Genomic DNA, 13,248 nt, shown 5'->3' on the forward strand with positions numbered 1-13,248 from the left:
GATAAGAAGAAGATAATAAAAAATAAAATAATAAAATATAAGAATAAAATTGAATACATCTAATTTATTTGCATATATATTTTGATAGAGTCTTTGTTGCAACGTTACAATAACAACATTACAATGTTTATTTAATAAGTTTAATGGATCATATAAGTGACAACAAAATACTGATATTATTTTTTTAAAATGATACGATTTCTTCTCTTTATCATTTTAAAGATGATATTCAATACAAATATTAATTTCAAATCATTTCAATTACTATAAAAATTAAAATTAATACCCAAAATTAATCCTATTAGAATTGCTCTAAAATACTAATTTGTTTCTCTCTCTTTCCTTTCTTTTTTAAATAAATAAATGTTTTTTTAATCATGCTCATAATAAGGTAGTGCAGGCCAATTTCAGGTTTGTCTCCATACATGAACTTCAAAGCTAGAGTACTATATATATTGTGATTATAGTTGATGATCACGGAAAATTAAACCTATAAATAAGACTAAGCTTACAAATCATTCATTCTCTTAGGTACTTAATCTGTCTAGATATTCATGATGATGATTTTATTATTTTAATTAAACATGTTCAACCAAGTCTCTAGCTAGGGTCACTACTTTTTGTCATCGTAATTTAATTGAACTAATTATCCATGGCACTCATTTCATCATACTCGTTAATAAGTAATCTGCAAATGTAGAAATTAACCCTTACATTGGGTGCTTTAATAATATAAACCTTTAAAGAAAATTTTAGTAGTGATGATGAAGTTTAATTTCACAATTAAATCAATTCACTTTTTTATTAATGTATAACTTTTTTAAAATGATGTATCCACATCCATGATATACCCAACCATCTAATTAATTTAAATAAATTCCATTATTATATAGGTTAATTTACAAAAAGATTATTCAGATCTGGGCCGGTGCTAATAATTATGCATGTAACAAGAAACTATATGTATATACCATTTATTAGATCGAGTTATCCTTATATGCTAATACTCAGTTAATTATCATTATAGTATGTATATATATATATAGCATTGAAGTTTTGGCTTTGATATGTGTTCATACCTTGACCCAACGTTAGGGCCCAGCATCCAAGTAAGAAGGCCCAATCCAAAGGGTTGAGCCTCACCTTGCACCAAATCAACCGCTACAAAGTCGGTTTGCACCACGACTTGCTCTAAGGAAGTCGGGAACGAGAATTAGCTGGCAGATAAGTACTCATTTGAATGGGTAACTACCCCTAGAATCTATCTAACCACTTCCACATGCCATATCTTAAGTTCCCTAAGATAAAGGGACGGTTAACACCCTAGAAAAGTAGCACTACTCCAACGGTGGTTATTGGTTCACCACTATAAATACACTGACACTCTTCAGGTATCTCTAAGTTCCAATACATTCTAAACATGCTCACGCCCTTGCTAACTTAGGCATCGGAGTGTCCTTGCAGGTACCACCCCCCATTCCTCCATGCACGCACAAGTCGGAGTGCACCGAGTTGCGGATCCACCGGGAATCCTCCCCATTCATAGGTTTGGGCATACCAGCATCGTCCAGCCCATTAATCTCCGGTTACCCACCGTAACAATATGTAAAATGAATGTATGGTCCTATAAATATAACTATACAATGAAATAATTAAACTCCATACAAAATATGTAGCTACGTACACAAACACAGAATCTCTTTATATCTAGTAATAACATTTCAGTTCACTAACAATCCAAATTAAATATTTAAAATGATGAATTTTACTTATAAGGCAAAATGATTTTATCAAATATTTCTCTTTAAATCAGGTCATATATATATCCATCATACACACATGCATAACTTTCTGCTTCACGCTACTTTTGTTGAATATTTTTTCTCTAAAGAAATCGGAAGTTGTGTTTCACTTTCTGCTCTTTCACAGACTCGAACCAATGAGTGAATGAAAACGTGACACTTTCAATAGATCTTGTCAAACTGCTTAATAATTAAGCACCAATGTCATTGCATTAAAAGATTATTATTATTATTAGTATTAGTTTATATCTAAAAGGGAATAGTAAAGCATATGCTACAATATCAAAGTACATATTGCCTCTCCATTCTACAATAGCTGAATATGTGTGAAGGTGGGTGATTAATTAAAGAAAGGCGGTTTTTTTTACACAGCCTTTTTTTGTCAACAATTAGAAAAATAAGATGAAATTTTGGGCCTTGTAAGCTTGTTTTATTTTAACCCAAAAAATAAAACCTTCTGCACATTGCTGAATTAAGTCTTAGCCCATTCCATGACCCAAAATAAAAGTCTTGGCCCACCCTAAACCCAAGACAAAAAGAGAACCTCAATTGAACCATTGATACATATCTAGTTATCTATTTAATAAATCAAATTGGTTTGGCCGAGTAATCAGCTGTCCAAAAAAGTGTTAGAAGTTCGAATTTTTTTTGTGCATACAACAACCCATTAATTAGCAACACATCTTTAAATGGAGGTCAAATTCACAATAAATTAGTTTTTGATTTATTGGGTTAGAAAATACCGTAGACAAAAAAAAATTATCTTGATCAATAAATCCTCATGTATATAACTTCCTATTATCACAATAAAACCTTCTTAAAACTCCCATATATATATATATATATATTCTTAACCCCTTTCCTTCTAAGGCATTGGTTTTGGGTGAGAACTAAACTCTTCTAAATAATAATCATATCAAAATCCAAAAAATAATGAAATGCCAGTTTATATCAAATAGTCAATGTGTCCTCTCTTTGACTATCACATAAAATCATTTAATCTAACCTTATTATTATTAAAAAAAAATATGTGCTTAGCAATACATTTTAAGAATATAAATATATAATAAAAAATATTTACTTAAAAGTTGTTCACATTTTTTGATATTTTTAATATATTAAACACATAAAAAACTTTAAAAAATTTATTTTCATACTCTTACCATATATAGTAAAGATATACATTTAATCTAAATCCAATATTTATTCAAGTTTTGAATTCAGAAATCAGAAGATAACAGCGTCGCGGATTCTCTCTTTTTTTTTTTAAAAAAAAAAATCCAAAATTATAAATAGATGAGGTTGATGCAGCTGTTCCATTATGCACCAAATCACATGTTCGTTCATTCATTCATTGATTTCATTCTAACATTGGGATTGAAATCAAAGAAACGTTCAGAGCACAGATTCATCAACTGTAACAGCTGCAACACCTAACAACCACTGGATTCGTACTTTTAAACCCTAAACCTGATCGATTCCATGGTTGAACACTACAACAAGTACGATCCATCATTAACAAAAAATCAAATAATTAAACAAATAAATAAATAAACTTTGCGATTTAATTATTTATGTTTTCGGTTTTGGATTTTTGATTGCCGTGAAATTTGGGTGCGTAGGCTGGTGAAGCTGGTGGCGAGGGCTTTCTACGACGATCTAACGAGCAAAGGTGATAATCAACCCAAAAGCGGAAGAAGTGATAACAGAGGAATCGCCGTTGTGATCCTCGACGCCCTCACCAGGTTATCCTTCTTCAGATTTCGATTTCTCTCCCTTTATTTTCACGCAATTGCAAACGGAATAAAAAAAATTGAAAATAAATAAATCAATTTCATTTGAAATTTTAGTGCATTGAGGTTAAAATACTTGTTAGTGGTGTTGAAGGTGATAAAATGATGAGTTTGATTAATCTGCTAATGATGTGGCGTGATTGAGACAAGTATTAAACCTATTATTATATAGGCTATTGAGCATAACTAACTGTTAGCTAATTTTTAACGGACTAACTAACTGTAACTCATTTCAGCTTGATTGTAACACTTAGTATGCCTGGATTTGATTTTGAGATTCAATAATGATATTGGTTGAATTACAGTGTTGATTATACATAGTTGAAAGAGAACATGGGGGAGGGGAATGGGGATATGTCTGTTTGTTTATTTAGTTTGCTTGAGTTATTTTATTCAGTTGGCCTTGTGTTAATTCTTTTATCTAGACGGCAATGGGTTAGGGAAGAAGACTTGGCAAAGGACCTCAAATTGCATACGAAACAGCTTCGTCGAACTCTGCGGTTCTTTGAAGAAGAAAAGATAATAACCCGGTTTCACAGAAAAGAGGTGACTTTCGTGTTCAGTCCATGTATAGTTTGACTGCCATTTTGTGAATTGTTATCGGCTTATTAATGTTCGCCAACCAGATTGGCAAGTTCTAAAGTCTGATATAAAGCTTGGTTGTATTAGTCAATGAGTTAAACAGGTCAACTGAGTAGATCAATCTGTTGGTGATGACACATTCCTTCAGTTAACAATTAATTGGATGATTTATTCTTAACTCATATAAATTGGAAGCTACAGAATGACACACTAATAGAAGGGAAATAAAAGGGGATATTGAATTTTAGTGCAGTATGATATTCTTCTCATTGCAACTCTATTCTTATGTCCTCTAGTTCCGTAATTAAAATTTAGTGAAATGGATAAGGCTGGGGTAAGGATTATTCAATAAGGTACAACAAATTTATGATGTTTATTCCTGTTATTTATGCAGGTATTTGCCACACCTTAGCACTAAAGATATTGCAAGTATTATATCTCAGTTATCTTAACCTGTTCGAGTTGTCACTGTAAATTCGGCATAATCTTTTGCTCTGAAGATTTTGTAAAAGGATCTTATTCTCTTTTGGTTCTGTTTGATCTGTTAACTTGACCATGGATACCCAACAACAAATTCACATACTTCTCTGATTTTATGGACACATTAAATAAGGATATGCATGCTACTGCTAAGATTATTATAATATAAGTTTGTCATCATGCTGTAGCGTATATGTCATTCTAATCCTTTGTACAACTTTCTTTTTTGCTGTCTCTAAGATGTGAAGTTTCTTCATTCTTTTAAATTCAAATGTTTCAAAAATCATAACTCGTTATTTATCGTTTCCAATTTCTTTATTATGATGTGTGAGTTGTGGGTAAATAGATATAGTCATGGTATAGTGTACCTGTTTTAAATGTGTGATTTCACCAGACAGCAAAAGGTGCAAAAATTTTCAGTGCTGCTGTAGCTGCTACAGTCGATGCTCAACATCCAACAAAAGAGGGAGAAGAAAAGGTCAAGCTGCACACACACTCTTATTGTTGTCTAGATTATGCACAGGTCCATCTCTTCTTGCATTTTCTTCTATAAATCTATTTTACTGAGTGTTTGTGTTTCATACATTGAAATTCTTAGTTGAGTCTCATTGCAGATATATGATGTGGTCAGATACAGACTGCATCGCATGAAGCATAAGCTGAAAGATGAATTGGATAACAAAAATACAGTTCAGGAATATATATGTACAACCTGTGGGAAAAGGTCTTAATAATTAATTTTAAAATCAATAATTTGTCATGGTTATTCAATTTGATGTAATACTCTGGAATTTGAATTATTGTAGATACAATGCTTTGGATGCATTGCGGTTGATTTCATTTGAAGATGACGATTTCCATTGTGAAAGTTGTAATGGAAAACTTGAGATTGAAAGCGATAAGATTGCTGCTCAAGATGGGGGAGATGTTGATGAAAATGCAAGACGACGTCGACGTGAAAAGTTAAAAGATATGCTTCAAAAATTGGAGGTTCCCATATTATTTATTTCTATTATTTGTTTCAAATGATGAATAATTTTTTTTTTATAATTGTTATTCTCGATGAAAACTATCTCATTTGTTTGCTACTTTCTAGAAATAAGAAACTTAAATAATGATGTTTGCCTATTTCCCTCTAGGAGCTAATTTGGGTCATAGCCAGCTTCTGTTTTTCATCTCATGTAAACTTTAGTAGCAGGAGGATATAAAAATAGACAAATTCTTTACCCTTTACGAGCATAAGGATCTCTTGAGATTATTGTGATGGAGAGAAATTATTAACTACATTAAAGTTGGAGAAGATCAAGAAAGAAAAGAAACCTGGAGACAGAACCCCCTATTTTCATTCTCTTTTGATGTTCTGGCCCTAATTAGGAGAGGATCAAAGGAATTAAATTGCTGCCAGTTTAAACTCGAAACTTGAGAACATCAGCATGGTGTCCAAAATTTATTGGTCAGACTTTCAAGTTTACTGGAGGTCACTGAGTTTGACTAATAGCTATGCTTCTAAACTCAATGCTTCATTTTTGACAACCATGTTTGATACAGTGCCCAAATTTTGCTAGACACAATTGCAAGTTTACCTGAGGTCACCCACTTTGCACGTTTGAACTCCATGATATTTGTTGGAGTGCATACAGCCTAAATGTTCTCATTGTTACTGAACCAGCATTTAATTTTCATGTGATGATTGTTGTACTTTATGTGAAAATGCAGTCGGAGCTCAAGCCTTTAACAGACCAACTCAATCGAGTAAAAGACTTGCCTGTCCCAGATTTTGGCAATCTTCAAGCATGGGAAGCTCGAGCTGCTGCTGCTGGGCGTGCAGCCGGTGGAGATGGTTCTGATAAATCTCAGCTTGGACCAATCCCTTACAGTGGAGATACAAAGGTTAGGGGTAGCCTTTTCTTTCCCTTTTGTTTTGGAGGATATGTTATCCTCTTCGTAGTTGAATATCCTCTCCTCACTATTCTTTTTATTTTTTTTCCCTATTTTTTCGGGGAAATGAAAAATTTCCTTACTTTTAATTTGAGTAGTGTCATGTTATATAATCTGAAAGAGAGCATACCTATTATTGGCATACCATTGATGGCAAAGTGCCGAATACCCTCATAAATATTACATTGGAGTTTCCCAACTGTCCAAGACTCCCAAACAAATCACAAGACTCCAATTCTCTACTCTTTACCTTCTAATTTATACGAATCCCTGGCTCAGTGTCTCTATATCTACTGGTAAACTTCCCCTAAAAAAACAGCCATCTACTATGCACCAAAGAGAGGCACAAAACTATCATGTACCAAATCAGAACTGGTGGCTAAGAATTTTTAAAATTGTCCTTACATATGTTTTCATGTGTATCGTGAACATGCTCTCCAACTTGGTGTTGTGTTTTGTTTTTTCTTTCTTTTAGTTTGCACTCCTGGTCAAAATAGTTTTAATTTTTGGTTATTTTTCTGTGCAAAATTTGTGATGGAGCATATCTTCCATAAAAGTCTTAAATGCTAAGTTGTTTATTATGAACGTGGACAGGTTGTAGTTGATTTCAATGGCTCCGAATTAAAAGGAGCTGTTAAGTCAGAAACTGAAAGTGCCAGTTTAAAGGTTTTGCCACCATGGATGATTAGACAGGGGATGGTTCTTACAAAAGAACAGCGAGGAGAGGTGAAGCAGGAAACAAAAATGGATGGGACTTCAACATCCACAGCAAAACAATACTCGGAAGACAAAAAGTCATCAATTTTGCAAGAGGATAACAAGAATATACAGGCTCGTAGAATAATTCTTTATGTTCTGATACTTGTTACTTTCCTTGCTTCCCAAGTCATTCTAAAGTTTATGTTGACCCCCCTTTATCTGTGTTTTATATAGGATGAGTATATCAAGGCTTATTATGCTGCTTTACTTAAGCAACAAGAAGAATGGCAAGATGCATCAAAAAATCAAGAACCAAATGCACCTGCAGCAGAGGATCCTTCTAGCAGTACTTCCAATCGTCAGGTTGGAGTCAAATCAAAACGCGAGGAAGACGAGGAAGATGATGGTACTGAGTGGGAGGATGCTCCATTTGGAGGTATATGTCGTCTTCTGAATCTGAGTAAATTGAAAGTTGGATACTTTTTTGAACCTGCATTTATATGTTAAACATGTTTTACATCAATTGTGTCCCTCATTCGTGCTTTGGTGTATATATGAAGGCATTGGAAATGGTTACAAGGTCAATGATTTGAATGTTAAATCTGACAAGGATCAACCGCAACCACAAGCAGATGCTAGTGATGATGACGATGATGTTGACTGGGAAGAAGGCTAATGAAGTTACGTGGTTGGTTAAGTATGATGAAATGGCTTTTTCTGATATACAAGGAGAAGGTGCTCTTGTTCTTAAGCATAGAGCCATGCTGCTGCAAGTTATGCAGCTAAAAAACCCGGGTTAGCTGTTCATATTCTTTAGTTGCTGTGGTGCATTTTGCTTGGTGACGCTTCCCTGAACTTTTAAAGAGAAGATTTGGAGGGTTGGTTTTATAGCATCGGTTATCATAAATTTTTCTCTTCATATATTGGATGGATCAACTCTACTTTGAAATTGTGTGCGAAACTTCATTTGGTTGTGTTGTAACCAACACAAAAACAAAACACCATTCTGGATTTTTTTTATTACATAAATAAAATAAATATAATATTTAACTATTCATGCAATGGGAGTATTTATATTTTTATATTATATTTACATTTAGTTACCGTTAAAATGGGTCAAGTTAACTCATTTATCTGTCTAAACGAGCGAATTATTTTAGGTTAAATAGACAGTTGTATACAAAAAATACAATTTTGTTGTGTATGAAATATTCTAAGATAATTCAAACATGACTAAAAAAATTTAAGTTCCTCCTTTGGGTTAAACAGGTGATTGTAGACTAAAAGTGTAATTTTATTGTGTATGAATAATTCTATGACCCAAAACATAGTTAAAAAAGAGTAAAGTTTCTTTTATAAGTGTTACGCTAAAAGGATAAAATCCAAAAAGAAAATTCTAAGAAGTTAAATTTTTCTTTAAGTGGAAACTAAATTGATGAGATGGATTAGTTGATTTGAAATGTAAAAAGTGTCATCTAATTAGAAATGAATTAAACTAGATGTTTCTTTACTAATGTCACATGTCATGAGCACTCTTTTACCCAAACATCTCTTTGTCGCCACGAACACTTGGAGTAGTGTCAAAACTGCTACCTTAACTTGAAGATCACCTTCCTTCTTATATCCATAATTAAAGAGACATAAAATAATGGAAGCACTCAAAAACATCTTCTGTCAATTATTTGATAACAAGCATTGAGATAAAAGGAATAGGTTGAATATAACCTTATAACCATTGGACAATATACTCTCCTTTTAAAATAACTTAGAATTATAAAAGGACTTCAATCTGCTTCTCTCAAAAAAGATTTTTCAAACTTGAGAAATCATCTCTATCCTTGTCTCTTTCCTAATTTTTTCAATTGTTCTTCATTTTGTTCATCAAATTCAAACAAGAGAATTCACAAAATTAGCATTTTGGGTGTTCTAGAAAATAAATTTAATTAACCCCTGTCCACTTTAAAAGAGTTCATTCATCATTTTGTGACATTAATAAAAGTTTTAATTCTTGTTTCCCACTATGTTCTTCATATTTAGTTTTTGTGTTATTTATTTGCCACTAATAAAAATATTTTACTCATAAATTTACCTACCATTAATCTCTCATCTTCATCTTTCTTTACTTAATCTATTTCCACAAAATTATACCCGAATCAACGGGTTGACCCCGATTAACCCAAAAAAATGATGGATTAAACAGGCGTTCCATTTAAATATTTTTTCTAAGAAAAAATATTTTTAGCCAATATCTTTTCTTATCCGACGCAAAAACCTGACATATCAATAAACAAAACACTGTTAATTTAAGATTGACTTAAAAGTGATATTTTTTACCCGTTAAATTTATTTAGTTATAAACGGTCTGAACTAAAAAATCATAACCTATGAACAAAATAGATTTAAACATATCAACTCATTTAACTCAGGGTCTAGTCAAGTTTAAACGGGTCGAGATGACCCGTTTGACAGTTCTACTAGTCGGACAATCCAAATAACAATAGCTTAATCAAATTAAATTAAAAACTAAATTTAAATTGATACTATACGTATCGCAATCGTTCAAATAAAATTTGATTAAATAAAAAATTAAAATTTTTTTATTACAATCCAATTGTAAACAATTATATTGATTTTACATTTTAAATCAATCTAAATTGTATTATAAATACTCTCTTTTTAATTGTCCAACGTTGACAAAATAAGTAACAAAATTGGATTACTTATTTTCTTTACATTATAAAAGAAATATGCAATGATTTTGAGATAAGTAATGAAAATAAATATATATATATATATATATGTTAAGTATAAATATAAAATTTAATTTATTTAGTTTTAAAATACTTATGTTGTGGTAATAAAAAAAAAATATATGTTTTTTTTTAAAAAACGTATCAAGCATTTAAGCTTGTCCCATAAAAATATTAATAAATCAGAAAAATGTATTATCTTTTACAATTGTTTAAATTCATAATTTATAAAATATGAATGTTTTTTCCCCAAGACATTCATGTTTGCTTTTGTTTAAAGTCACACTAGATTCCAAGGGTTTCATTCTGTAGTGTAAAATATAGTCGTTTTAATGTTATGAATTTCATAAGAACTTTAACTACATTTAAAAACTTTTAAAATATTTAATTAAGATGCACCTATTTTAAAATAAAATTCATTAAACTACTAACACAATTAATATATTTTGTAATTTTAGTTGAAATAAAAATAAATCACAAAAAATATATTCGAATAATTTTATTGCTGACAAAAATATACTAGAGTTTTGTTATTAGTAAAAATGTCTTCAAATAATTTAAAAAAGCTATAAAAATATCCAACATTAAATATGTATTCTCCAAAAATATTTTAGAAATTAAATTTTGATGCAACTTTTATAATTATTTATTTATTAACAAAATCTATAAATAACTTAATAAAAATAAACTTTTCATTCATTTTTAAAATGTCATTTGTAGAATTATTTTATGAAAAATTTACACATTTTAATCCCCCGTGTAGGTTTAGATCTAGTATTATATCTATTACAAAACTATATACTCTCACCTAAAGCTTCTAAAACGATCGACTGCGTTAACAAAACAAAAAATCTTATTCAGCAACTTATATATACACAAGGCACTGTAACACTTCCGAAGACCACCACCATTGACATTGAGGGTCAAACTCCCCAAAAAATTCATCAGTTCTCTAACGCTTTGCATTCACGGAGGACAGTTTTTGCTTACTTGACTTGACTTCACTCTGTGACCAAGATGACTGCTTAAATCTACCAGCCAGTAAGCTAGAGGTTTCACCAGCACAAATTTTTCTTCTTTTAGACTCCAGCTCCAGTCTCCTCTTATCGGTCATGGAAGACGAAGACAATCCAGCAAAAATGGATGAAGCATTGATCAATGCCCTCTTGTCCCTCCTATTTTTGTCAAATTTACCCGAAAATTTCACTTTTGCTGCGGCAGCAGCATCTTCTTCTGAGGCTGGAAGCAGTCGTATGCCAAAGCCCCTTTTCCTGGAAGCAGCCTCTTCCTCAGCAACTCTTTTCTTTTGATTCTGAGAGCATGATGAAAATATTATATCAATAGGAGAAATAATACTATTAAAGGAGGAGAAAAGGAATGAATAATAATAGGACAAATTTCATGAGCTATAACATACTCTAAGTCGGGCCCTGAGACTCTTATTCAGGGCATAGTCATCTGCATGTCTGGAATCAGATAGTCGCTGTAGACGCACAAGAACTGGTTCAGCTTCCTTCTTCTTTTTCAAGTCTTCTTCCTGGTGTTCAAGGCGGTAAAAGGGATCTGCAAGCTTCCCTTTCACTGTAATACAAAAATGTTAGTTAGCCAACATTTGCAATAGTGAAAAAGTAGCTACCCTAATTAGGCGAGTCCATGTAAAACAACCACACTATCAAAGGGTTTAGTAACACTGGCATGCAAAATAACACACACCAAGCTAGTTGGAGCAAATATATACCTTATTTAATAAAGAAAAGATCACAGCCAAGATTTGTCACCAATCCATACCTTCATCGGCAGGTAATTCAAAAGTTTCTGCATCCTCAACATCAAAATCCTCAGTTTTTTTCTGAGCACCACTGATGATAAGATACTCGCAATTTTTTGGATCAGTTTGGATGACAATCTCATGTTTACAGCATGCAGACTTCATGGTGAAGTTCCATATCTGAAGAAACACAGACACGCTTGTTAATTATTAATACATAAAGAAAAGAAGGTTAAACAGCTCGTAGAATGGATTTGCAGCATTACTTAAGCATACCTTTGTGGAATAATAATTTCCAACTTGCTTTTTCTCAGCATTGAATCGCACACCCTTTGCAATCATAGAATTGCATCCTCCACACCATATATTAAAAGGCATCTCAAACCTGAAGCAAATAGTTAGAAAACAGGAATTAAAACATAAAAAAATCGAGTAATTAACATTCCATCCCATGCTAGTCCAACTTAAGCCACATTGGGGAATGGATGCCAGCTTAACATAGAAACAAAACAACCTATTCACATGTAATATTACATTCAGCATATAAACAAATTAGAATATGATCATTTTTTAATTTAAGGAATTGTTAAAGCATACTCATAAACCACAACATGTACCAACATATTAACTTGTATATTGGATTACTATACACCTGAGAGTCTGGTCTATGAACATTATAGATACAAAACAGACAATAGCTTAAGGTGCTTATCATCCACATTCTTCCGATTCCCAGATTACAGCAATCATAGAGTAAAAGACTTACTGTTGGAGATCCCTCTTTCAATAAAGATTATTAATGTTAAAATGAATAATGAAAATAGCATTGTTCCTGTTAAGCTATATTGATTATTACCTTATAATCAGAATACCCTGATCTATCTTCCTGGCTCTCTCTCTCAAGGCATGTTGACCATGGAACTTGTTCAGGGAACCCTGAAAAGAAAAACCATGATGTAAGAATCTTGCTACTAAATAATTATTGATTGTATAAGAGAACACACTGTAGGAAAACATACCTGACTTGGGTCCCATTCAGGGGGATAGTAGAAGTTGTCAGCTCTAGCTGCTGCAAGGGAAGACTACAGAAATGCAAGCAATGAATATTAGTGTATCAGAAAATCAACTCATTTTTTTTTTGTTTATAATTTTAAGGTTGTGATGAGGAGTAGGGGAAGAAGATAGAAAAAGAACAGGCAGGGACTATAAATTCACAGTAACCAGCTGCATTACATGCTATATAATGTAGAACAGAATTCAAATGCTTTTCAACAAAGAAAAACAATGTAGAAAACAGAAAACATGCAGTGGTGCTATTGAACAAAAAGCAAATATAAGTGAACAATAGTTTTAATTTGGTTTTGAACTTTTGGTTGGGGATGGGGAAGAGGAGAGAGAGACCCCGCCCCCCCGGGGGGGGGGGGGGGGGGGGGGGG

The 13,248-nt window shown here is 32.3% G+C and overlaps 2 protein-coding genes across 3 annotated transcripts in view; one reads left to right on the plus strand and one right to left on the minus strand.

Moving 5' to 3' along the window:
• Positions 3,062 to 8,233, plus strand: LOC107618907 (general transcription factor IIE subunit 1). 2 transcript variants are annotated; one of them, XM_016321084.2, is made up of 10 exons: positions 3,062 to 3,304; positions 3,425 to 3,547; positions 4,021 to 4,141; positions 5,052 to 5,135; positions 5,272 to 5,381; positions 5,464 to 5,647; positions 6,374 to 6,547; positions 7,190 to 7,426; positions 7,529 to 7,730; positions 7,855 to 8,233. In XM_016321084.2, the coding sequence occupies exons 1-10, from the start codon at positions 3,285 to 3,287 to the stop codon at positions 7,968 to 7,970; spliced, it is 1,371 nt and encodes a 456-aa protein (XP_016176570.1). In that variant the 5' UTR covers positions 3,062 to 3,284; the 3' UTR covers positions 7,971 to 8,233. The 2 variants fall into 2 exon arrangements, with proteins under 2 accessions (XP_016176570.1, XP_016176569.1); XM_016321083.2 differs by having other exon boundaries at positions 3,064 to 3,304; positions 5,052 to 5,180.
• Positions 10,744 to 13,248, minus strand: part of LOC107618841 (coiled-coil domain-containing protein 130) — a 3,330-nt gene continuing 825 nt past the window's right edge. Inside the window, exons 2-7 of the mRNA XM_016321015.2 lie at positions 12,832 to 12,894; positions 12,669 to 12,748; positions 12,089 to 12,197; positions 11,833 to 11,992; positions 11,462 to 11,625; positions 10,744 to 11,356 (exon numbers count right to left, since the gene is read on the minus strand). Coding sequence (XP_016176501.1) covers positions 10,997 to 11,356; positions 11,462 to 11,625; positions 11,833 to 11,992; positions 12,089 to 12,197; positions 12,669 to 12,748; positions 12,832 to 12,894 — 936 coding nt within the window. The 3' untranslated portion in view covers positions 10,744 to 10,996. The remainder of the gene's footprint in view (positions 11,357 to 11,461; positions 11,626 to 11,832; positions 11,993 to 12,088; positions 12,198 to 12,668; positions 12,749 to 12,831; positions 12,895 to 13,248) is intronic.

The sequence above is a fragment of the Arachis ipaensis genome, chromosome B09 (genome assembly GCF_000816755.2).
Source record: "Arachis ipaensis cultivar K30076 chromosome B09, Araip1.1, whole genome shotgun sequence".
Taxonomy (NCBI): Eukaryota; Viridiplantae; Streptophyta; class Magnoliopsida; order Fabales; family Fabaceae; genus Arachis; species Arachis ipaensis.

Excerpts from the sequence above, each read along its gene's own strand:
- LOC107618907 (XM_016321083.2), top strand. The coding sequence starts at position 3,285 with ATGGTTGAACACTACAACAA. Across the intron at positions 4,142-5,051 it reads CCCGGTTTCACAGAAAAGAG|ACAGCAAAAGGTGCAAAAAT; the intron begins GTGACTTTCGTG and ends TGATTTCACCAG. Across the intron at positions 6,548-7,189 it reads CTTACAGTGGAGATACAAAG|GTTGTAGTTGATTTCAATGG; the intron begins GTTAGGGGTAGC and ends GAACGTGGACAG.